At 44.5% G+C, this 26,402-nt stretch overlaps 1 protein-coding gene across 5 annotated transcripts; it reads left to right on the top strand.

The window, feature by feature from the left end:
* Window positions 1-2,963: 2,963 nt before the first annotated feature.
* On the top strand, window positions 2,964-25,983 carry LOC115152720 (docosahexaenoic acid omega-hydroxylase CYP4F3-like). 5 transcript variants are annotated; one of them, XM_029697475.1, is made up of 13 exons: window positions 2,964-3,434; window positions 7,269-7,506; window positions 8,593-8,737; window positions 11,266-11,319; window positions 12,671-12,798; window positions 14,218-14,339; window positions 17,587-17,733; window positions 17,894-18,099; window positions 20,051-20,180; window positions 20,852-20,985; window positions 25,177-25,241; window positions 25,358-25,440; window positions 25,620-25,983. In XM_029697475.1, exons 2-13 carry the CDS (start codon window positions 7,270-7,272, stop codon window positions 25,795-25,797), a joined length of 1,629 nt encoding a protein of 542 aa, XP_029553335.1. In that variant the 5' UTR covers window positions 2,964-3,434; window position 7,269; the 3' UTR covers window positions 25,798-25,983. The 5 variants fall into 5 exon arrangements, with proteins under 5 accessions (XP_029553335.1, XP_029553336.1, XP_029553333.1 ...); XM_029697476.1 differs by lacking the exon at window positions 2,964-3,434 and adding an exon at window positions 3,445-3,633; XM_029697473.1 differs by lacking the exon at window positions 2,964-3,434 and adding an exon at window positions 3,662-3,748.
* Window positions 25,984-26,402: the final 419 nt, after the last annotated feature.

Here is a 26,402-nt window from a genome sequence, read left to right as displayed (position 1 = left end):
CTTAATTGAAGATTCTAATTATTCAAAATGTATTTGATTGACGAACACAATACACTGTAAAAACGAAATAATTAGCTAGATTAATATTTATAAATCTTAATTGAAGATAATTATTCAAAATGTATTTGATTGAAGAACACTGTACATCAGCGGCGGTCGTTAACATGTGGAAGAATGATATATTTTTTTAGAGTGGCCTTATTTCTCTTACAGCGTATTGGATGACTGTCATTCATATTCCATTCACCCAGCTCTATGTAACATCGATAGGTTTAGGCTACTACATGATACTCTAATTTTCCCCTGGAGCCATCATGAGGTTGCTACAACCTAGCCTATGAATGAAAGTTTACAAAGTAGGTGCACAGGTCAAGAGGCCTCCATGAGTGGCGCAGCAGTGGTCTAAGACACTGCATCTCAGTGCAAGAAGCATCACTACAGTCCCTGGCTCGAATCCAGACTGTATCACATAAGGCTGTGATTGGTTGTCCCATAGGGTGGCGCACAATTGGTCCAGTGTCGTCTGGGTTTGCCGGGGTAGGCTGTCCAATGACAGCCTACAAATAAATACGTATTTGTTATTAACTGACATAATAATAATCAAAGTAATCAAAGTGACACATGCAATAAAGCCTTGCATACTCTTGCGTGCATTTAGCTGATCTAGGGTCACATTAAATTTGATTTGTCACATGCACCGAAAACAACGAGTGTAGACCTTACAGTGAAATGCTTACTTACAAGCCCTTAAGAGGCCTTTTGGACCTAGAGTTGGCACTCCAGTACCGCTTGCCGTGCGGTAGAAGAGAGAACGGTCTATGACTAGGGCTGGAGTCTTTGACAACCCTCTGTAGTGCCTTGCGGTCGGAGGCTGAGCAGTTGCCATACCAGGCAGTGATGCAACCTGTCAGGATGCTCTCAATGGTGCAGCTGTAGAACTTTGAGGATCCACGCCAAATCTTTTCAGTCTCCTGGGGGGGAATAGGCTTTGTTGTGCCCTCTTCATGGTTGTCTTGGTGTGTTTGGACCATGATCGTTTGTTGGTGATGTGGACACCAAGGAACAGCTCTCAACCTGCTCTACTATAGCCCCGTCGATGTGAATAGTGGCCTGATCGGCCCTGCTTTTCCTGTAGTCCACAATCATCACCTTTGTCTTGATCACGTTGAGGGAGAGGTTATTGTCCTGGCATCACACGGCCAGGTCTCTGACCTCCTCCCTATAGGCTGTCTCGTCGTTGTCGGTAATCAGGCCTACTACTGTTGTGTCATTGGCAAATTTAATGATGGTGTTGGAGTCGTGCCTGGCCGTGCAGTCATGAGTGAACAGGGAGTACAGGAGGGGGCTGAGCACGCACCCCTGAGGGGCCGCTGTGTTGAGGATCAGTGTGGCCCTACCCTTTCCACCTGGAGCGGCCCGTCAGGAAGTCCAGTATCCAGTTGCAGAGGGATGTGTTTAGTCCCAGGGTCCATAGCTTAGTGATGAGCTTTGAGGGCACTATGGTGTTGAACACTGAGCTGTAGTCAATGAATAGCATTCTCACATAGGTGTTCCTTTTGTCCAGGTGGGAAAGGGCAGTGTGGAGTGCAATAGAGACTGCATCATCTGTGGATCTGTTGGGGCGGTATGCAAATTGGAGTGGGTCTAGGGTTTCTGGGATGATGGTGTTGATGTGAGCCATGACCAGCCTTTCAAAGCACTTCATGGCTACAGACGTGAGTGCTACGGGTTGGTAGTCATTTAGGCAGGTTACCTTAGTGTTCTTGGGCACAGGCAGTATGGTGGTCTGCTTAAAACATGTTGGTATTACAGACTCGGACAGGGAGAGGTTGAAAATGTCAGTGAAGACACTTGCTAGTTGGTCAGCTCATGCTCGCTGTACACATCCTGGTAATCCGTCTGGCCCTGCGGCCTTGCGAATGTTGACCTGTCTAAAGGTCTTACTCACATTGGCTGCGGACAGCGTGATCAGTCTTCCGGTACAGCTGGTGCTCTCATGCATGTTTCAGTGTTATTTGCCTCGAAGCGAGCATAGAAGTAGTTTATCTCATCCGGTAGGCTCGTGTCACTGGGCAGCTCTCAGCTGTGCTTCCCTTTGTAGTCTGTAATGGTTTGCAGGCCCTGCCACATCTGGTGAGCGTCACAGCCAGTGTAGTACAACTCGATCTTAGTCCTGTATTGGCGCTTTGTCTGTTTGATGGTTTATTGGAGGGCATAGTGGGATTTCTTATAAGCTTCCGGGTTAGAGTTCCACTCCATGAAAGCGGCAGCTCTAGCCCTTAGCTCAGTGCGGATGCTGCCTGTAATCCATGGCTTCTGGTTGGGGTATGTACATACGGTCACTGTGGGGACGACATCATCGATGCTGTCACGGTTGTTATAAGGAGCAGGCCAAGATGCAGCGTTTTCGTAGTTCCGCATATTTATTAAAAGTGAAACTGAATGCAATACACTAATAACTTGAAAACAAACCGTGACGCAGCGAGGACAACACACTACTCAAAAGACAACAACCCACAAACAACAATGAGAAAAAAACCCTACTTAAATATAATCTCTAATCAGAGGCAATGAGGATCAGTTATTTTCCCTCTGGTTACACATTTAACATGCTGATAGAAATTTGGTAAACCTGACTTAAGTTTCACTGCATTAAAGTCCCCGGCTACTATGGGTGCCGCCTCTGGGTGAGCGTTTTCTTGTTTACTTATGGCGGAATACAGCTCATTCAATGCTGTCTTAGTGCCAGCCTCTGACTGTGGTGGTATGTAAACAGCTACAAAGAATATAGATGGCCTTGGCGAAGTCCCCAACCCTAATTTCCTTACATTTTGTCACCAGAGTCATACTTTCTGTGGCACAGACAAAATGCTTTCTATAGAATAAACTTCAGTCAGGATAGGCAACCGAAATTCATTGAAGTATGTGTTATATTAAACAGAGGGAGTAAAATGTAGACAAGCAATAAAACATTTCAGAAGTACTAGTCAAATAAGACATGGGCGAGATGACGAATTTTGGCAAAGAGATTTATAGACAAATAAACTTAAAACAAATATCCAAACCGAAAACTGCAGACATTACTTGTGCCTCCCCCGCGATCAAACCGCCACACAAAAAAAATAAAAATAATAGGAAATGCAGCCTAACATGATCATTGACAGCTGCCTTGAAGGACACAAATAAAACATGCTTTCTGCTACTAAGATCAGTGAAATGTGGGCTGACAACCGAGTGAAGCGCAGAAATCTCAACTAGCAAGCAAGTCGCAACAAGTGTGTGCGCGTCCACGTGAAGGGGCGAATTCTGGCGGCGGCGGCGGGAGACTTTCAGCACAACAACAGCGGAGGCGTACCGACGAGCCGGCTGGGCGTAAAAACCTGACGAGCCGGCTGAGGACTGACGTGGGATGGACGCCTTCCGAACCAACCGTGGTAAGAAACCTCTCGAGCCAGCTAGGGCGTGACAGCCAGGCGCGCTGGCTTACATCCCCGGTTCCATCGGTGGCGGGCCCCACGACGTCACCACCAACCGGAAAGCAAGCACTCACCGATGCTTTGTTTGGTGGCTTCAACATTCTGTAAGGACCGACGCTGGAGATGAGAAGCAGATACGTTTAATCGGAACAGACAGGTAACAGGACAGGAACGGCGTCAGCGCACGGGTATACAGTGACATAAGAACATGAATGCTGACGCGGGGAACAGACAGACATAGGGGAGGGAATGACAGAGGTGATTGAGTCCAGGTGAGTCCAGTAATCGTGATGCGCGTGACGGGTGAAGGCAGGTGTCGGTGATGATGGTGGCTGGAGTGCGTAATGCTGGGGAGAATGGAGGGAAGACCGGGAGCAGGCATGACATCCAGAGAAACCGAGATTGAAATAAAGTTTATATTCATGAAATTACTCAATGCATGAGAGGAACTAAACCAGGCCAGTCAGATCGTCTAAGAAAGGCAAGTATCTGTGTGTGCAGACTACCAGCTATAATTAGGACTTCTATAGAGAGGAACTAAACCAGGCCAGTCAGATCGTCTAAGAAAGGCAAGTATCTGTGTGTGCAGACTACCAGCTATAATTAGGACTTCTGTAGATGTCAGTCTTTATGTGTTGAAGCGAGAAAAGCCATCATACAGAGAGTACTAAGTTGGTTTAGGATATATTGTTATTCACCGATTCAAGTGATATATAGAATTGTATTCTCTTTGCACTGTATAGGCCTACTTCACAGTCTATGAGCACAGTATTACACCAGTTGAGATACACCGTGTTGAAGAGCTGCTGTTTCTGTCGGCCAAGCGGAACGTCTTTCTATGTGTTCTCAACCCTTGTTGTGTCTCTACTCTCTATCATACAGGATGGATTAGACTAGAATAGAAAACAGTAGAGTAGAGTAGAATAGAAAACAGTAGAATAGAGTAGAGTAGAATAGAGTAGAATAGAAAACAGTAGAGTAGAGTAGAATAGAAAACAGTAGAATAGAGTAGAATAGAGTAGAATAGAATAGAAAACAGTAGAGTAGAATAGAATAGAGTAGAATAGAAAACAGTAGAATAGAGTAGAATAGAGTAGAATAGAAAACAGTAGAATAGAGTAGAGTAGAATAGAAAACAGTAGAATAGAGTAGAATAGAGTAGAGTAGAATAGAAAACAGTAGAATAGAGTAGAATAGAGTAGAATAGAAAACAGTAGAGTAGAATAGAATAGAAACAGTAGAATAGAGTAGAATAGAAAACAGTAGAATAGAGTAGAGTAGAATAGAGTAGAATAGAAAACAGTAGAGTAGAATAGAAAACAGTAGAGTAGAGTAGAATAGAGTAGAGTAGAATAGAAGACAGTAGAATAGAGTAGAATAGAGTAGAATAGAAAACAGTAGAGTAGAATAGAATAGAGTAGAATAGAGTAGAATAGAAAACAGTAGAGTAGAATAGAATAGAGTAGAATAGAAAACAGTAGAATAGAGTAGAATAGAGTAGAATAGAGTAGAATAGAAAACAGTAGAGTAGAATAGAAAACAGTAGAGTAGAATAGAATAGAGTAGAATAGAAAACAGTAGAATAGAGTAGAATAGAGTAGAATAGAGTAGAATAGAAAACAGTAGAATAGAGTAGAATAGAGTAGAATAGAAAACAGTAGAGTAGAATAGAATAGAGTAGAATAGAGTAGAATAGAGTAGAATAGAAAACAGTAGAATAGAGTAGAATAGAGTAGAGTAGAATAGAAAACAGTAGAGTAGAATAGAAAACAGTAGAATAGAGTAGAATAGAAAACAGTAGAGTAGAATAGAAGACAGTAGAATAGAGTAGAATAGAGTAGAATAGAAAACAGTAGAATAGAGTAGAATAGAAAACAGTAGAGTAGAATAGAAGACAGTAGAATAGAGTAGAATAGAGTAGAATAGAAAACAGTAGAATAGAGTAGAGTAGAATAGAGTAGAATAGAAAACAGTAGAGTAGAATAGAAAACAGTAGAGTAGAGTAGAATAGAGTAGAGTAGAATAGAAGACAGTAGAATAGAGTAGAATAGAGTAGAATAGAAAACAGTAGAGTAGAATAGAATAGAGTAGAATAGAGTAGAATAGAAAACAGTAGAGTAGAATAGAATAGAGTAGAATAGAAAACAGTAGAATAGAGTAGAATAGAGTAGAATAGAGTAGAATAGAAAACAGTAGAGTAGAATAGAAAACAGTAGAGTAGAATAGAATAGAGTAGAATAGAAAACAGTAGAATAGAGTAGAATAGAGTAGAATAGAGTAGAATAGAAAACAGTAGAATAGAGTAGAATAGAGTAGAATAGAAAACAGTAGAGTAGAATAGAATAGAGTAGAATAGAGTAGAATAGAGTAGAATAGAAAACAGTAGAATAGAGTAGAATAGAGTAGAGTAGAATAGAAAACAGTAGAGTAGAATAGAAAACAGTAGAATAGAGTAGAATAGAAAACAGTAGAGTAGAATAGAAGACAGTAGAATAGAGTAGAATAGAGTAGAATAGAAAACAGTAGAATAGAGTAGAATAGAAAACAGTAGAGTAGAATAGAAGACAGTAGAATAGAGTAGAATAGAGTAGAATAGAAAACAGTAGAGTAGAATAGAAACAGTAGAGTAGAGTAGAATAGAAAACAGTAGAATAGAGTAGAGTAGAAAACAGTAGAGTAGAATAGAAACAGTAGAATAGAGTAGAATAGAGTAGAATAGAGTAGAATAGAAAACAGTAGAATAGAGTAGAATAGAAAACAGTAGAATAGAATAGAAACAGTAGAGTAGAGTAGAATAGAAAACAGTAGAATAGAGTAGAGTAGAAAACAGTAGAGTAGAATAGAAACAGTAGAATAGAGTAGAATAGAGTAGAATAGAGTAGAATAGAAAACAGTAGAGTAGAGTAGAATAGAAAACAGTAGAGTAGAATAGAAAACAGTAGAATAGAGTAGAATAGAAAACAGTAGAATAGAGTAGAGTAGAAAACAGTAGAGTAGAATAGAAACAGTAGAATAGAGTAGAATAGAAAACAGTAGAATAGAGTAGAGTAGAAAACAGTAGAGTAGAATAGAAACAGTAGAATAGAGTAGAATAGAGTAGAATAGAGTAGAATAGAAAACAGTAGAGTAGAATAGAAAACAGTAGAATAGAGTAGAATAGAAAACAGTAGAATAGAGTAGAATAGAAAACAGTAGAGTAGAATAGAAAACAGTAGAATAGAAAACAGTAGAATAGAGTAGAATAGAAAACAGTAGAATAGAAAACAGTAGAATAGAGTAGAATAGAAAACAGTAGAATAGAATAGAAACAGTAGAATAGAATAGAAACAGTAGAATAGAGTAGAATAGAAAACAGTAGAGTAGAATAGAATAGAAACAGTAGAATAGAGTAGAATAGAAAACAGTAGAGTAGAATAGAATAGAAACAGTAGAATAGAGTAGAATAGAAAACAGTAGAATAGAAAACAGTAGAATAGAAAACAGTAGAATAGAGTAGAATAGAAAACAGTAGAATAGAAAACAGTAGAATAGAGTAGAATAGAAACAGTAGAATAGAATAGAAACAGTAGAATAGAATAGAAACAGTAGAATAGAGTAGAATAGAAAACAGTAGAGTAGAATAGAATAGAAACAGTAGAATAGAGTAGAATAGAAAACAGTAGAATAGAATAGAAAACAGTAGAGTAGAATAGAATAGAAAACAGTAGAGTAGAGTAGAATAGAAAACAGTAGAGTAGAATAGAATAGAATAGCTTTATTTGATTTAAGGTTGATGGTATTGTTTCTATACAGGATGGCTGTTATTGATGCAGTGCTGGATCGTCTGCTAGATGGACTCCTGGCTCTGGGTCGTCTCCTGTCTCCTCTCTGCTCCCTCTTTGTTCTCCTCCAGCTCTCTGCTCTGGTTGTCGTCCTCCTCCTGTCCCTTCGTGTCGTCTGTCTGCTGTGGAGCCATGCTCAGTTCACCAGACGTCTCCGGTGCTTCAGTAAGCCCCCCACACAAAACTGGCTAATGGGACACCTGGGAGAGGTGAGAAAACATACTCTCTCTCTCTGTGTGTGTGTGTGTGTGTGTGTGTGTGTGTGTGTGTGTGTGTGTGTGTGTGTGTACAGACTGAATTAATGGAGGGAATTGATAGGACATTAACCCCTACACTACAACCTACATGTTGAGCTGAAATAAATGGACATTGGTTAATAAATCTGATCCAATATTAATTTAAATGTATGTTGCTCCATGGAAAGGAAATGTTTTTTTTTTGTGAATTCAGTGGATGTTTTAAGTCTCAGTGACCACCATTTTGTATTAGGCTAGTGAAGGCAACAGTGCTTTGTTCACAGGAAAAGGTTCTTCCTGTGGTTCAGAAGGGTAAGCTACAGTAAGTGTGCCTTCCACCACAAACACTCAACTAAAGTCTGTCTTTTACAACTCTAGTTGTCAACACTGAAAACTAAAGTCTGTCTTTTACAACTCCAGTTGTCAACACTGAAAACTAAAGTCTGTCTTTACAACTCTAGTTGTCAACACTAAAAACTAAAGTCTGTCTTTACAACTCTAGTCGTCCTGCCCTTTACAGTACAATACATCTCCTTGTAAAGTCTTTATTGGCAACTCATTCCACACCACTATCCCCCAGCCTGTGGTTATAAAGGAGTAGCTTTGTATCAGTCCTGCAGTTGTTTCAACAGTGTTTTTTGTGATACCCGTGACTGGATATTGCACATGGAAGTTTGGTTTCAGCAACAGTACAGCATGAAACATTACCTCCAAATGTCCCAATGCTGGAGGAACCTCCCCCCCAGCCTCACTAATGTTGCCTTCACTGTAGGCCTTTCTTTGTTTCCCTCATCAAATAGATTTGTTTATCTTTATCTTTCATATATTATAAACAAAATGTGTGTGTGTGTCTGCGTGTGCACATGCGTGCGTTTTTCTACCTACGTGTGTGTGTGTGTGGTGTGTGTGTCTGTGTGCGTGTGTGTGTGTGTGTGTGTGTGTGTGTGTGTGTGTGTGTGTGTGTGTGTGTGTGTGTGGTGTGTGTGTGGTGTGTGGCGTGGTGTGTGGTGTGTGTGGTGTGTGGGGTGTGTGTGGTGTGGTGTGTGTATGTGTGTGTAGATGCGGAGCACGGAGGAGGGTCTGCAGGCGGTGGATCAGCTGGTAAGAACCTACAGCCACTCCTGCTCCTGGTTCCTGGGCCCCTTCTACTCCCTGGTCCGACTCTTCCACCCTGACTACATCAAGCCTCTGCTGCTGGCACCAGGTACATCAATCTTTCACTCCTGGGTCCTGTTCATTAGGGCACCAAACTGAAGAAAACCAACTGAAACCAGGAGGGACTAACTGGAAATGTCCAATAAGAAGTGCTCATTTTCATTTCCCATTGCTACATGTTTCAAAACGTTTTTAGTTGTGTGCCCTAATGAACAGTGTGCCCTGTATAGAGAATACCCCTTCATTTAGTCCATGAACCAGAGGGCCACATTTCACATATTTGTCCACTTTGGGGTGGCAAAGTCTAACAACGGATTTTCAGTAAGGTCCATGTCTGTGGGTAATATTTCGATATGAATAACACTGATCAGAGGTAGCTAAATGTAGCTATCACTACATTATATGTTATGAGCCCTTATGCAGTTAGTTAGGGTTCATAGACTGAGGGAATCTAGTTTTGTATTGTCAGGGAACAATCTTCTCATACTAACTCGGGTGATATATTATTAACTTCATGATACAACACTATTTAAGGTATGAAACAGTTGGGATTGGTAATGACATGTCTATGGGGCCACCTTGGGGCTTCAAATGTCATACACGCATTCATTTGGTGGTGCATGGAGACAGAACGGGCAGTGTAGGGGTGTGTTCTGCTACCACGTGACAAAGGTGTAAAGTACTTAAGTAAAAATACTTTCAAGTACTACTTAAGTGGTATCTTACAGATCACACCTTTCATGTTAGCATGCTGGGTATTAATATACAACAGAGTATTGTGGCAACTATAAAAACAACATGGTACCAGATCTGGATCTCTTCAACTTATTTCCATGACCAACTTCCCTAAAACAAATATGTTGTTCTGCTATTTGAAACACTGTTATTTCAATGGTGAATCAGTCGATGTAAATCATTAGATACAACAGCCAAACATTGACCAATCCCATGGTTTTTAACATAACGTCCATCCAATAGGAGTATCCGTTGCTGTTTGATACAGTCATTTTCAACGAGCATGTGAACATTCCAACTTCTCTTCAACATTCTTTCATCAGCCTTCAAACATTTTAGACTCACATTCAACAAGATATATAAATGTGTGAAAAACATATCTTTTTTGGAGAGGTTATATTTTAATTTGATCAGGGAATTGTGGAGAACAATTGAATACCATCAAAGCTTTTTTTCACACTGGCCCATAGACTAATAGACTGTCTGTCGTAGCCGCGGCAAGATGTTTTGAGTAGTGGGGTGCTGATCGCTCCCATACACACACACACGTCCTGCTCACCCAAGCTCCCATTAGGTCTTCAGACATGACTGCCTACAAAAACACACTGATGGAATACACAAACAGGACAAGCTACATTCCTTGCCAAATCATGACAGCCTTATCACAAATTCAAAATGTACTGATTTGATTATAGGAGGGAAATATGTGTTCTAATCACGAGCTCAAGTTTTGGAATAACAGATGCATCTCGTCTATTTTAGGCTTTTTTATGAACTGGTAGTGTGTCATTTAGAATAGGTTATAACCCCCCAAACTGCTCGTGTGTCATTTAGAATAGGTTATAACCCCCCTAACTGCTAGTGTGTCATTTAGAATAGGTTATAACCCACCTAACTGCTAGTGTGTCATTTAGAATAGGTTATAACCCCCCTAACTGCTAGTGTGTCATTTAGAATAGGTTATAACCCCCCTAACTGCTAGTGTGTCATTTAGAACAGGTTATAACCCCCCTAACTGCTAGTGTGTCATTTAGAATAGGTTATAACCCCCCTAACTGCTAGTGTGTCATTTAGAATAGGTTATAACCCCCCCTAACTGCTAGTGTGTCATTTAGAACAGGTTATAACCCCCCTAACTGCTAGTGTGTCATTTAGAATAGGTTATAACCCCCCTAACTGCTAGTGTGTCATTTAGAATAGGTTATAACCCCCCCTAACTGCTAGTGTGTCATTTAGAACAGGTTATAACCCCCCTAACTGCTAGTGTGTCATTTAGAATAGGTTATAACCCCCCTAACTGCTAGTGTGTCATTTAGATCAGGTTATAACCCCCCTAACTGCTAGTGTGTCATTTAGAATAGGTTATAACCACCCTAATGGCCAATGTGTCATTTAGAAAAGGTTATAACTCCCCTAACTGCTGGTATGTCATTTAGAACAGGTTATAACCCCCCTAACTGCTAGCGTGTCATTTAGAACAGGTTATAACCCCCCTAACTGCTAGCGTGTCATTTAGAACAGGTTATAACCCCCTAACTGCTAGCGTGTCATTTAGAACAGGTTATAACCCCCCTAACTGCTGGTATGTCATTTAGAATAGGTTATAACCACCCTAATGGCCAATGTGTCATTTAGAAAAGGTTATAACTCCCCTAACTGCTGGTATGTCATTTAGAACAGGTTATAACCCCCCTAACTGCTAGCGTGTCATTTAGAACAGGTCTCACTCACACCCTCTGCACCCATATTTCCTGTTGCCATGCTGTCTGCTTTTCTCCTTAGCCGGTAGACCTACACTGACTCTTTTTCTGAATCTCTTTCACCATTTGTCCATCCTTGCAGCTTCCATCACAGTCAAAGATGAGCTGTTCTATGGGTTCCTGAGACCATGGCTGGGTAAGTACAAAACATGAACACCTTTCAGTTACTTTCCCCAGGACTATACACTACACTCTGAAATCAAATCCTCTCTCACAGTCACAGTAATATGTCCTATACCATATACACTACACTCTGAAATCAAATCCTCTCTCACAGTCACAGTAATATGTCCTATACCATATACACTACACTCTGAAATCAAATCCTCTCTCACAGTCACAGTAATATGTCCTATACCATATACAATACACTCTGAAATCAAATCCTCTCTCACAGTCACAGTAATATGTCCTATACCATATACACTACACTCTGAAATCAAATCCTCTCTCACAGTCACAGTAATATGTCCTATACCATATACAATACACTCTGAAATCAAATCCTCTCTCACAGTCACAGTAATATGTCCTATACCATATACAATACACTCTGAAATCAAATCCTCTCTCACAGTCACAGTAATATGTCCTATACCATATACAATACACTCTGAAATCAAATCCTCTCTCACAGTCACAGTAATATGTCCTATACCATATACAATACACTCTGAAATCAAATCCTCTCTCACAGTCACAGTAATATGTCCTATACCATATACAATACACTCTGAAATCAAATCCTCTCTCACAGTCACAGTAATATGTCCTATACCATATACAGTACTTTCAGATCCTCTGTCCTAGTGACAGTCACAGTAATATTTCCTATACCATATACAGTACTTTCAGATCCTCTGTCCTAGTGACAGTTACAGTAATATTTCCTATACCATATACAGTACTTTCATATCCTCTGTCCTAGTGACAGTCACAGTAATATTTCCTATACCATATACAGTACTTTCATATCCTCTGTCCTAGTGACAGTCACAGTAATATTTCCTATACCATATACAGTACTTTCAGATCCTCTGTCCTAGTGACAGTCACAGTAATATTTCCTATACCATATACAGTACTTTCATATCCTCTGTCCTAGTGACAGTCACAGTAATATTTCCTATACCATATACAGTACTTTAGGATCCTCTGTCCTAGTGACAGTTACAGTAATATTTCCTATACCATATACAGTACTTTCAGATCCTCTGTCCTAGTGACAGTTACAGTAATATTTCCTATACCATATACAGTACTTTCAGATCCTCTGTCCTAGTGACAGTCACAGTAATATTTCCTATACCATATACAGTACTTTCAGATCCTTTGTCCTAGTGACAGTCACAGTAATATTTCCTATACCATATACAGTACTTTAGGATCCTCTGTCCTAGTGACAGTTACAGTAATATTTCCTATACCATATACAGTACTTTCAGATCCTCTATCCTGGTCACAGTTACAGTAATATTCTCATACAGGACAGAGTCTTCTCCTGAGTAACGGAGAGGACTGGTCTCGTCGTAGACGTCTACTCACTCCTGCATTCCACTTCGACATCCTCAAGAACTATGTGAAGATCTTCAACCACTCCTCCAACATCATGCATGTGAGTCTATGGAGCAACAGCAGCCATTACGTGGGTTCAACCACTCCTCCAACATCATGCATGTGAGTCTATGGAGCAACAGCAGCCATTACGTGGGTTCAACCACTCCTCCGACATCATGCATGTGAGTCTATGGAGCAACAGCAGCCATTACGTGGGTTCAACCACTCCTCCAACATCATGCATGTGAGTCTATGGAGCAACAGCAGCCATTACATGGGTTCAACCACTCCTCTGACATCATGCATGTGAGTCTATGGAGCAACAGCAGCCATTACGTGGGTTCAACCACTCCTCCGACATCATGCATGTGAGTCTATGGAGCAACAGCAGCCATTACGTGGGTTCAACCACTCCTCCGACATCATGCATGTGAGTCTATGGAGCAACAGCAGCCATTACGTGGGTTCAACCACTCCTCCGACATCATGCATGTGAGTCTATGGAGCAACAGCAGCCATTATGTGGGTTCAACCACTCCTCCTCCTCCGACATCATGCATGTGAGTCTATGGAGCAACAGCAGCCATTACGTGGGTTCAACCACTCCTCCGACATAATGGGTGGTTTGATCCCTGAATTCTGATTGGCTAAAAGCCATGGTATGTCAGACCGTACACCACGGGTATGTCAAAACATTTACCATTACTGCTCTAATTACGTTGGTAACCAGTTTATAAGAATATACCATGTTTCTAAACACTTCTACATGAATGTGGATGCTACCATGATGATTATTTATTAAGCAATAAGGCACCTCGGTGGTTTGTGATATATGGCCAATATACCACGGCTAAGGGCTGTGTCCAGGCACTCCGCGTTGCGTCGTAGTTAAGAACAGCTCTTAGCTGTGGTATATTGACCGTATACAACACCTCCTCAGGCCTTATTGCTTAATTATCCATCATCATGGTAGCATCCACATTCATGTAGAAGTGTTTAGAAACATGTTCTATTCTTATTTACAATAAAAGTGACTCCAAAATGACAATACATTATTTACCATTCATTTCTATTGGACACAAAATGATCTGAAACACAACCAAGGGATTCCACCATTTTAAAGAAGTGAACTTGGTGGGGATTCCTATAGGTTCTAAGTGATCAGCCAAATATCAGAGCATTGTCGCCTGGTTGCATTGTTTGTAAATGGCTTTAAGCTATATCACTGCCATCTAGTGGCCACAATAAATGAATGACAAAAGATATGATTCAGGACTCCAACACTGCAGGTTGCTGTAAATCACCAATATTAGCTTTATGCTTTTTAAAAACACTAAGAAAAAAGAAAATAGACTACTTCAAAATGGAGATAGCACGGGCAGCGTCACTGAGGCTGTCACTGACACCTTAATGGGACAGATACAAAGATTACTCCTCTAACTAACTCTATGATCTCTCCCCTGTTGGTTGGCGTCAGTCTAAGTGGCGCCGCCTGGTGGCCGAGGGAGAGAGCCGCCAGGACATGTTCAGTCACATCAGCCTGATGACTCTGGACAGTCTGCTCAGATGTACCTTCAGCTACAACAGCAACTGCCAGGAGTGAGTAGTCTGTTTAATATGACTGATACAGAAGCAGTGAGTAGTCTATGTTTAATATGACTGATACAGAAGCAGTGAGTAGTCTGTTTAATATGACTGATCCAGAAGCAGTGAGTAGTCTATGTTTAATATGACTGATCCAGAAGCAGTGAGTAGTCTATGTTTAATATGACTGATACAGAAGCAGTGAGTAGTCTGTTTAATATGACTGATCCAGAAGCAGTGAGTAGTCTGTTTAATATGACTGATCCAGAAGCAGTGAGTAGTCTATGTTTAATATGACTGATCCAGAAGCAGTGAGTAACCTTCTACCTCTGTTACTGACTGAGACAAGAGCCCAGTAACCTTCCACCTCTGTTACTGACTGAGACAAGAGTCCAGTAACCTGCTACCTCTGATACTGACTGAGACAAGAGTCCAGTAACCTTCTACCTCTGTTACTGACTGAGACAAGAGCCCAGTAACCTTCTACCTCTGTTACTGACTGAGACAAGAGTCCAGTAACCTTCTACCTCTGTTACTGACTGACACAAGAGTCCAGTAACCTTCTACCTCTGTTACTGACTGAGACAAGATCCCAGTAACCTTCTACCTCTGTTACTGACTGAGACAAGATCCCAGTAACCTTCTACCTCTGTTACTGACTGAGACAAGAGTCCAGTAACCTTCTACCTCTGTTACTGACTGAGACAAGAGTCCAGTAACCTTCTACCTCTGTTACTGACTGAGACAAGATCCCAGTAACTTTCTACCTCTGTTACTGACTGAGACAAGAGTCCAGTAACCTGCTACCTCTGTTACTGACTGAGACAAGAGTCCAGTAACCTTCTACCTCTGTTACTGACTGAGACAAGATCCCAGTAACCTGCTACCTCTGTTACTGACTGAGACAAGATCCCAGTAACTTGCTACCTCTGTTACTGACTGAGACAAGAGTCCAGTAACCTTCTACCTCTGTTACTGACTGAGACAAGAGTCCAGTAACCTTCTACCTCTGTTACTGACTGAGACAAGAGTCCAGTAACCTTCTACCTCTGTTACTGACTGAGACAAGAGTCCAGTAACCTTCTACCTCTGTTACTGACTGAGACAAGAGTCCAGTAACCTTCTACCTCTGTTACTGACTGAGACAAGAGTCCAGTAACCTTCTACCTCTGTTACTGACTGAGACAAGATCCCAGTAACCTTCTACCTCTGATACTGACTGAGACAAGATCCCAGTAACCTTCTACCTCTGTTACTGACTGAGACAATGTCACTCCACTTCTATTCTATAAGATCAGAGTTGCCATACAGGCTGTAATATAAGGCTATCATATATGTGATATTTACTATACTGTGGAAGGGCGACCTCAAGTGACCTCAAGGACACATTATTCCATGTGTTGTGTGTTGTGTGTTGCAGCATTTTGGCCAGTCTCTCTTAGCAGGGCACGTTAATGTGTTTCATCTGTTGGTTTATACAGCTCATCCTGAAATACAACTGTTTAGTACAGCAGATCACCTCTTTCACTCTCCTCTACCCTCCCTCCTCTATCTAACTCTGTCTCCATACTCTCCTCTACCCTCCTCCTCTATCTAACTCTGTCTCCATACTCCTCTACCCTCCTCCTCTATCTAACTCTATCTAACTCTGTCTCCATACTCTCCTCTACCCTCCTCCTCTATCTAACTCTGTCTCCATACTCCTCTACCCTCCTCCTCTATCTAACTCTATCTAACTCTGTCTCCATACTCTCCTCTACCCTCCTCCTCTATCTAACTCTATCTAACTCTGTCTCCATACTCTCCTCTACCCTCCTCCTCTATCTAACTCTGTCTCCATACTCTCCTCTACCCTCCTCCTCTATCTAACTCTGTCTAACTCTGTCTCTATACTCTCCTCTACCCTCCTCCTCTATCTAACTCTATCTAACTCTGTCTCCATACTCTCCTCTACCCTCCTCCTCTATCTAACTCTATCTAACTCTGTCTCCATACTCTCCTCTACCCTCCTCCTCTATCTAACTCTGTCTCCATACTCTCCTCTACCCTCCTCCTCTATCTAACTCTGTCTCCATACTCTCCTCTACCCTCCTCCTCTATCTAACTCTATCTAACTCTGTCTCCATACTCCTCTACCCTCCTCCTCTATCTAACTCTATCTAACTCTGTCTCCATACTCTCCTCTACCCTCCTCCTCTATCTAACTCTATCTAACTCTGTCTCTATACTCTCCTCTACCCTCCTCCTCTATCTAACTCTATCTAACTCTGTCTCCATACTCTCCTCTACCCTCCTCCTCTATCTAACTCTATCTAACTCTGTCTCCATACTCTCCTCTACCCTCCTCCTCTATCTAACTCTGTCTAACTCTGTCTCCATACTCGCCTCTACCCTCCTCCTCTATCTAACTCTATCTAACTCTGTCTCTATACTCTCCTCTACCCTCCTCCTCTATCTAACTCTGTCTCCATACTCTCCTCTACCCTCCTCCTCTATCTAACTCTATCTAACTCTGTCTCCATACTCCTCTACCCTCCTCCTCTATCTAACTCTATCTAACTCTGTCTCCATACTCTCCTCTACCCTCCTCCTCTATCTAACTCTATCTAACTCTGTCTCTATACTCTCCTCTACCCTCCTCCTCTATCTAACTCTATCTAACTCTGTCTCCATACTCTCCTCTACCCTCCTCCTCTATCTAACTCTATCTAACTCTGTCTCCATACTCTCCTCTACCCTCCTCCTCTATCTAACTCTGTCTAACTCTGTCTCCATACTCGCCTCTACCCTCCTCCTCTATCTAACTCTATCTAACTCTGTCTCTATACTCTCCTCTACCCTCCTCCTCTATCTAACTCTGTCTCCATACTCTCCTCTACCCTCCTCCTCTATCTAACTCTATCTAACTCTGTCTCCATACTCTCCTCTACCCTCCTCCTCTATCTAACTCTATCTAACTCTGTCTCTATACTCTCCTCTACCCTCCTCCTCTATCTAACTCTGTCTCCATACTCCTCTACCCTCCTCCTCTATCTAACTCTATCTAACTCTGTCTCCATACTCCGCTACCCTCCTCCTCTATCTAACTCTATCTAACTCTGTCTCCATACTCCTCTACCCTCCTCCTCTATCTAACTCTATCTAACTCTGTCTCCATACTCTCCTCTACCCTCCTCCTCTATCTAACTCTGTCTCCATACTCTCCTCTACCCTCCTCCTCTATCTAACTCTAATGTCTGATGGCTCCTTTCCTTTCGTCCAGGAGTTCCAGTGAGTACATAGCAGCCATTTTTGAGCTGAGCACCTTGGTGATAGAGCGGAGAGGACGTATCCTGCACCACTGGGACTGGCTGTACTGGAGGTCCCCAGAGGGACAGCGCTTCAAACAGGCCTGTAATATAGTACACAGGTAGGAATTGGCTGAAGATTTCCCTGAAATTCCACGTTTTTCCTGAAATTCCTTTTGAAAGATACCTGGAAGCTGTAAATCCAAGATTCCCCCAAACAGGATTTCTGGAATACTTGGGAATTTTCAGAAAGTTACTCAAATTCTACAACCCTATACACAGGTTCACCAGGACTGTTGTCCAGGAGCGCAGAGCACAGCTTCTCCACCAGGGGGAGCCAGAGAGCCACACTGATACCACAGGAGGGGAGGAGAAGAGGAAAAGAGTAGCAGACTTCATTGATTTGTTACTGCTGTCAAAGGATGAGGAGGGCCATGGTCTCACAGATGAGGAGATAAAAGCAGAGGCAGACACTTTCATGTTTGGAGGTGATCCTCGAGTGTTTAGATCCACCCTATCCTTTACTACATTTATCCTGGCAGTATATCCTATCATAAACTACTGTATTTACCCTGGCAGTATATCCTACCATAAACTACTGTATTTACCCTGGCAGTATATCCAGGCATAAACTACTGTATTTACCCTGGCAGTATATCCTGGCATAAACTACTGTATTTACCCTGGCAGTATATCCTACCATAAACTACTGTATTTACCCTGGCAGTATATCCAGGCATAAACTACTGTATTTACCCTGGCAGTATATCCAGGCATAAACTACTGTATTTACCCTGGCAGTATATCCAGGCATAAACTACTGTATTTACCCTGGCAGTATATCCAGGCATAAACTACTGTATTTACCCTGGCAGTATATCCTACCATAAACTACTGTATTTACCCTGGCAGTATATCCAGGCATAAACTACTGTATTTACCCTGGCAGTATATCCTGGCATAAACTACTGTATTTACCCTGGCAGTATATCCTACCATAAACTACTGTATTTACCCTGGCAGTATATCCAGGCATAAACTACTGTATTTACCCTGGCAGTATATCCTATCATAAACTACTGTATTTACCCTGGCAGTATATCCAGGCATAAACTACTGTATTTACCCTGGCAGTATATCCTATCATAAACTACTGTATTTACCCTGGCAGTATATCCAGGCATAAACTACTGTATTTACCCTGGCAGTATATCCAGGCATAAACTACTGTATTTACCCTGGCAGTATATCCTATCATAAACTACTGTATTTACCCTGGCAGTATATCCAGGCATAAACTACTGTATTTACCCTGGCAGTATATCCTATCATAAACTACTGTATTTACCCTGGCAGTATATCCTACCATAAACTACTGTATTTACCCTGGCAGTATATCCAGGCATAAACTACTGTATATACCCTGGCAGTATATCCTGGCATAAACTACTGTATTTACCCTGGCAGTATATCCAGGCATAAACTACTGTATTTACCCTGGCAGTATATCCAGGCATAAACTACTGTATTTACCCTGGCAGTATATCCTATCATAAACTACTGTATATACCCTGGCAGTATATCCAGGCATAAACTACTGTATATACCCTGGCAGTATATCCTACCATAAACTACTGTATTTACCCTGGCAGTATATCCAGGCATAAACTACTGTATATACCCTGGCAGTATATCCTACCATAAACTACTGTATTTACCCTGGCAGTATATCCTGGCATAAACTACTGTATTTACCCTGGCAGTATATCCAGGCATAAACTACTGTATTTACCCTGGCAGTATATCCTACCATAAACTACTGTATTTACCCTGGCAGTATATCCTGGCATAAACTACTGTATTTACCCTGGCAGTATATCCAGGCATAAACTACTGTATTTACCCTGGCAGTATATCCAGGCATAAACTACTGTATTTACCCTGGCAGTATATCCTACCATAAACTACTGTATTTACCCTGGCAGTATATCCTATCATAAACTACTGTATAAACCCTGGCAGTATATCCCATCATAAACTACTGTATATACCCTGGCAGTATATCCTATCATAAACTACTGTATTTACCCTGGCAGTATATCCTATCATAAACTACTGTATTTACCCTGGCAGTATATCCTACCAAGAACTACTGTATTTACCCTGGCAGTATATCCTACCAAGAACTACTGTATTTACCCTGGCAGTATATCCTGTCATAAACTACTGTATTTACCCTGGCAGTATATCCTATCATAAACTACTGTATATACCCTGGCAGTATATCCTATCATAAACTACTGTATTTACCCTGGCAGTATATCCTACCATAAACTACTGTATTTACCCTGGCAGTATATCCTACCATAAACTACTGTATTTACCCTGGCAGTATATCCTGTCATAAACTACTTTATTTGAGACTTTATTCTCTCTCAGGTCATGACACCACGGCCAGCGGGATCAGCTGGGTTCTGTATAACCTGTCTCAGCATCAGGACTACCAGGACCGCTGTAGAGCCGAGGTCAACGACCTCCTACAAGACCGAGAGACAGAGGACTTAGACTGGTCAGCACCTTCGTCCGTCCGTCCGTCTGTCAGTCTGTCCGCTTGCCTGTCTGTCTTTGTTTCTGTCAGGGGGACGGGTCATACCACAGGGTGAGGGGAGGGGGACAGGTCATACCACAGGGTGAGGGGAGGGGGACGGGTCATACCACAGGGTGAGGGGAGGGGGACGGGTCATACCACAGGGTGAGGGGAGGGGGACGGGTCATACCACAGGGTGAGGGGAGGGGGACGGGTCATACCACAGGGTGAGGGGAGGGGGGACGGGTCATACCACAGGGTGAGGGGAGGGGGGACGGGTCATACCACAGGGTGAGGGGAGGGGGACGGGTCATACCACAGGGTGAGGGGAGGGGGACGGGTCATACCACAGGGTGAGGGGAGGGGAACGGGTCATACCACAGGGTGAGGGGAGGGGGACGGGTCATACCACAGGCTTTTCTCAAATAGGTCACATTTGTAATAATGTAAAGTTCCATCCTCTCTTCATCTCAAAAAGGCAGGAATGTGTTCTCATCGGTCTAGTTCTTTCCAGGAGATGACACAAGGAGAAGATACCACTTGAATAAGAGGAGTCTGGGATCTCTGTAGGCCAAGACTCCCAAAACAGACCAGTCCTTTCTGTATGTATGAATGATCCATAAAAGAGTGACTGGTGTGTTGTGTTTCTGCAGGGAGGACCTGAGCAGCCTCCCCTTCACCACCATGTGTATCAAAGAGTCTCTGAGACTACACTCCCCCGTGTCTGCTGTCACCAGACGATACACTAAGGACATCACGGTGCCAGGTGGACGGGTCATACCACAGGGTGAGGGGAGGGGTCATACCACAGGGTGAGGGGAGGGGCGGGTCATACCACAGGGTGAGGTCAGGGGGACGGGTCATACCACAGGGTGAGTGGAGGGGGGCGGGTCATACCACAGGGTGAGGGGAGGGGGACGGGTCATACCACAGGGTGAGGGGAGGGGGGCGGGTCATACCACAGGGTGAGGGGAGGTGGACGGGTCATACCACAGGGTGAGGGGAGGTGGACGGGTCATACCACAGGGTGAGGGGAGGTGGACGGGTCATACCACAGGGTGAGGGGAGGGGGACCCCACCTGCTCCGTCTACCCCACCTGCTCCGTCTACCCTAGCTGCTCCGTCTATCCTACCTGCTCCGTCTACCCCACCTGCTCCGTCTACCCTAGCTGCTCCGTCTATCCTACCTGCTCCGTCTACCCCACCTGCTCCGTCTACCCCACCTGCTCCGTCTACCCTAGCTGCTCCGTCTATCCTACCTGCTCCGTCTACCCCACCTGCTCCGTCTACCCTAGCTGCTCCGTCTACCCCACCTGCTCCGTCTACCCCACCTGCTCCGTCTACCCCACCTGCTCCGTCTACCCCACCTGCTCCGTCTATCCTACCTGCTCCGTCTACCCCACCTGCTCCGTCTACCCTACCTGTTCTGTCCACCCTACCTGTTCTGTCTGCCCTACCTGCTCCGTCCACCCTACCTGCACCGTCTACCCTATCTGCTCCGTCTACCCTACCTGCTCCGTCTACTCTACCTGCTCCGTCTACCCTAGCTGCTCCGTCTACCCCACCTGCTCCGTCCACCCTAGCTGCTCCGTCTATCCTACCTGCTCCGTGTACCCCACCTGCTCCGTCTACCCTAGCTGCTCCGGCTACCCCACCTGCTCCGTCTACCCTAGCTGCTCTGTCTACCCTACCTGCTCCGTCCACCCTACCTGCTCCGTCTACTCTACCTGCTCCGTCTACTCTACCTGCTGCGTCTACCCTACCTGCTCCGTCTACCCCACCTGCTCCGTCTACCCTAGCTGCTCCGGCTACCCCACCTGCTCCTTCTACCCTAGCTGCTCCTTCTACCCTAGCTGCTCCTTCTACCCTAGCTGCTCCGTCTACCCTACCTGCTCCGTCCACCCTACCTGCTCCGGCTACCCCACCTGCTCCGTCTACCCTACCTGCTCCGTCCACCCTAGCTGCTCCGTCCACCCTACCTGCTCCGTCTACTCTACCTGCTCCGTCTACTCTACCTGCTGCGTCTACCCTACCTGCTCCGTCTACCCCACCTGCTCCGTCTACTCTACCTGCTCCGTCTACCCCACCTGCTCTGTCTACCCCACCTGCTTCGTCCACCCCAGCTGCTCCGTCTATCCTACATGCTCCGTCTACCCCACCTGCTCCGTCTATCCCACCTGCTCCGGCTACCCCACCTGCTCCGTCTACCCTAGCTGCTCCGTCTACCCTAGCTGCTCCGTCTACCCTACCTGCTCCGTCCACCCTAGCTGCTCCGTCGATCCTACCTGCTCCGTTGATCCTACCTGCTCCGTCCACCCTACCTGCTCCGTCTACCCTACCTGCTCCGTCTACCCTAGCTGCTCCGTCGATCCTACCTGCTCCGTCTATCCTACCTGCTCCGTCCACCCTACCTGCTCCGTCTACCCTACCTGCTCCGTCCACCCTACCTGCTCCGTCTACCCCACCTGCTCCGTCTACCCTAGCTGCTCCGGCTACCCCACCTGCTCCGTCTACCCTAGCTGCTCCGTCTACCTTAGCTGCTCCGTCTACCCTAGCTGCTCCGTCTACCCTACCTGCTCCGACTACCCTAGCTGCTCCGTCGATCCTACCTGCTCTGTCCACACTACCTGCTCCGTTTACCCCACCTGCTCCGTCTACCCCACCTGCTCCGTCTACCCTAGCTGCTCCGTCTATCCTACCTGCTCCGTCTACCCCACCTGCTCCGTCTACCCTACCTGTTCTGTCCACCCTACCTGTTCTGTCTACCCTACCTGCTCCGTCCACCCTACCTGCACCGTCTACCCTATCTGCTCCGTCTACCCTAGCTGCTCCGTCTACCCTAGCTGCTCCGTCTACCCTAGCTGCTCCGTCTACCCCACCTGCTCCGTCCACCCTAGCTGCTCCGTCTACCCCACCTGCTCCGTCCACCCTAGCTGCTCCGTCTATCCTACCTGCTCCGTCTACCCCACCTGCTCCGTCTACCCTAGCTGCTCCGGCTACCCCACCTGCTCCGTCTACCCTAGCTGCTCCGGCTACCCCACCTGCTCCGTCTACCCTAGCTGCTCCGGCTACCCCACCTGCTCCGTCTACCCTAGCTGCTCCGGCTACCCCACCTGCTCCTTCTACCCTACCTGCTCCGTCCACCCTAGCTGCTCCGTCCACCCTACCTGCTCCGTCTACTCTACCTGCTCCGTCTACTCTACCTGCTGCGTCTACCCTACCTGCTCCGTCTACCCCACCTGCTCTGTCTACTCTACCTGCTCCGTCTACCCCACCTGCTCCGTCTACCCCACCTGCTCCGTCCACCCCAGCTGCTCCGTCTATCCTACATGCTCCGTCTACCCCACCTGCTCCGTCTATCCTACCTGCTCCGGCTACCCCACCTGCTCCGTCTACCCTAGCTGCTCCGTCTACCCTAGCTGCTCCGTCTACCCTACCTGCTCCGTCCACCCTAGCTGCTCTGTCGATCCTACCTGCTCCGTCGATCCTACCTGCTCCGTCCACCCTACCTGCTCCGTCTACCCTAGCTGCTCCGTCGATCCTACCTGCTCCGTCTACCCTACCTGCTCCGTCCACCCTACCTGCTCCGTCTACCCTACCTGCTCCATCCACCCTACCTGCTCTGTTACCCTACCTGCTCCGTCTACCCTAGCTGCTCCGTCGATCCTACCTGCTCCGTCTACCCTAGCTGCTCCGTCTATCCTACCTGCTCCGTCTATCCTACCTGCTCCGTTTACCCTACCTGCTCCGTCTACCCCACCTGCTCCGTCTACCCTAGCTGCTCCGGCTACCCCACCTGCTCCGTCTACCCTAGCTGCTCCGTCTACCCTAGCTGCTCCGTCTACCCTACCTGCTCCGTCTACCCTAGCTGCTCCGTCGATCCTACCTGCTCCGTCCACACTACCTGCTCCGTTTACCCTACCTGCTCCGTCTACCCCACCTGCTCCGTCTACCCTAGCTGCTCCGGCTACCCCACCTGCTCCGTCTACCCTAGCTGCTCCGTCTACCCTAGCTGCTCCGTCTACCCTACCTGCTCCGTCCACCCTACCTGCTCCGTCTAGACTGCCTCATGAATTACTGTTGTTGTCAAGTTCTGTTGCATAATTCAACAAATGTGTCAAAAGCAGTATACACTCTGATTAGAAATCAACACTCGTGGGTCTAGATTACACCTATCTAAACATGCTTTACTTTAACAATACGAGTGTTCATTTTCAGAAGTTGCTTTCATTTCAGCGGATCTAATTTGTAAACATTTCAACTATATTAAATTGTAACTTTTTAAAATTCCACAAAATCTATTCTCTTTCTTGTGACATACAAATAGGTCACATTTCAAAAGTTTGGACACACCTACTCATTCAAGGGTTTTTCTTTATTTTTACAATTTTCTACATTGTAGAATAATAGTGAAGACATCAAAACGATGAAATAACACATATGGAATCATGTAGTAACCAAAAAAGTGTTAAACAAATCCAAATATATTTTATGAGTTTCTTCAAAGTTGCCACCCTTTGCCTTGATGACAGTTTTGCACACGCTTGGCATTCTCTCAACCAGCTTCATGAGGTAGTCACCTGGAATGCATTTCAATTAACAGGTGTGCCTTGTTAAAAGTGAATTTGTGGAATTTCTTTCCTTCTTAATGCGTTTGAGCCAATCAGTTGTGTTGTGACAAGGTAGGGGTGGTATACAGAAGATAGCCCTATTTGGTAAAAGACCAAGTCCATATTATGGCAAGAACAGCTCAAATAAGCAAAGAGAAAAACCCTGGAATGAGTAGGTGTATCCAAACTTTTGACTGGTACTGTATGTGTGGAGACGGTGCGTTAAATCCCTGACGAAGCTTTGGCGTTCTTATAGACTAAACGGAAAGGCAACGTAAACACAGGAAATAGCTGAAGAAGACAGATCCTCAGGTAGGCGGAGCATGTGCTTTGCTAATACTAATGTCTAATGTCTCTTTCCACCTCAGGAAGCATCTGTCTGGTGAGCATCTATGGGACCCATCACAACCCTGAGATCTGGCCTGACCCAGACGTTAGTACAGTTTACTACATCTACACTCAGGGCTCTGACTAGCTCCTAATATTCTGTCACAGTGACGCTGACAGGCTCACTTTAGTCTGATGGCATTTCACTCTTCTTCTCTCCAGGTCTACAACCCCATGCGCTTTGACCCTGAGAACTCAAAGGACCGTTCATCCCATGCCTTCATACCCTTCTCTTCAGGACCTAGGTATGGATTCTATTTTACATTATCTTTATACACATTATCATCACAGCCCAGGCATAACATAGCCTAATGTTTAGAACCTGTTCCCTGATCCGTTTGTGCTGACATGACAGTACAAACAGATCCGGAGACCAGGCTATGATGATACAGTATTAACAGTCATCGATCATTCTGTGCTATAGGAACTGTATAGGTCAGAAGTTTGCCATGGCGGAGCTGCGTGTGGTGGTGGCGTTGACCTTGAGGAGGTTCCGTTTGACCCCTGGGGGGGTGGAGGTGAGGAGGCTACCCCAGCTGGTGCTCAGGGCCGAGGGGGGGCTGTGGCTGACGCTGGAGACCCTGGACACCCCCCAGGACTAACCCCTGACCTCCATGTCTTCTCTATGGATCAGACATAGAGAAACTGTTTAGGATTTTACTGTATAAACATACACTGAGTATATGAAACGTTAAGAACACCTTAAAACTGTAAAATACATAGGCCTAAAACCGACAAATAATACAGTGAAATATCCTGATGAAAATGCAGGTTCTCATGAATCTCTCTACTCAGCCTCCCTTTCTATCTGTCTAGACTTGAGCCATGACTCAACGTTATCAGGACAGAAAAACCACATACATGCTCACTGCTCTCTCAGATGGACCGGTACTTGTTGTTTCTCACACGTGTATCAGGTTGTGAACTCTGAAAACAACGTTTCCACTCCGGGAAGGAGAACGGTAAATGATTGTAATACATGCATTAACCTGTTACATCTAGGGGGCAGTAATTTCACGGCTGGATAAAAAACGTACCCGATTTAATCTGATTATTAGTCCTGCCCAGAAACTGGAATATGCATATAATTATTAGCTTTGGAGAGAAAACACTCCAAAGTTTCTGAAACTGTTTGAATGGTGTCTGTGAGTATAACAGAACTCCTATGGCAGGCAAAAACCTGAGATGCTTCTGTTCAGGAAGTACC

This window comes from Salmo trutta, chromosome 18 (genome assembly GCF_901001165.1).
Source record: "Salmo trutta chromosome 18, fSalTru1.1, whole genome shotgun sequence".
NCBI classification, from domain to species: domain Eukaryota; kingdom Metazoa; phylum Chordata; class Actinopteri; order Salmoniformes; family Salmonidae; genus Salmo; species Salmo trutta.
The sequence above is the reverse complement of the archived record's forward strand: the minus strand, read 5'-3'. Positions and strand labels throughout refer to the sequence as shown.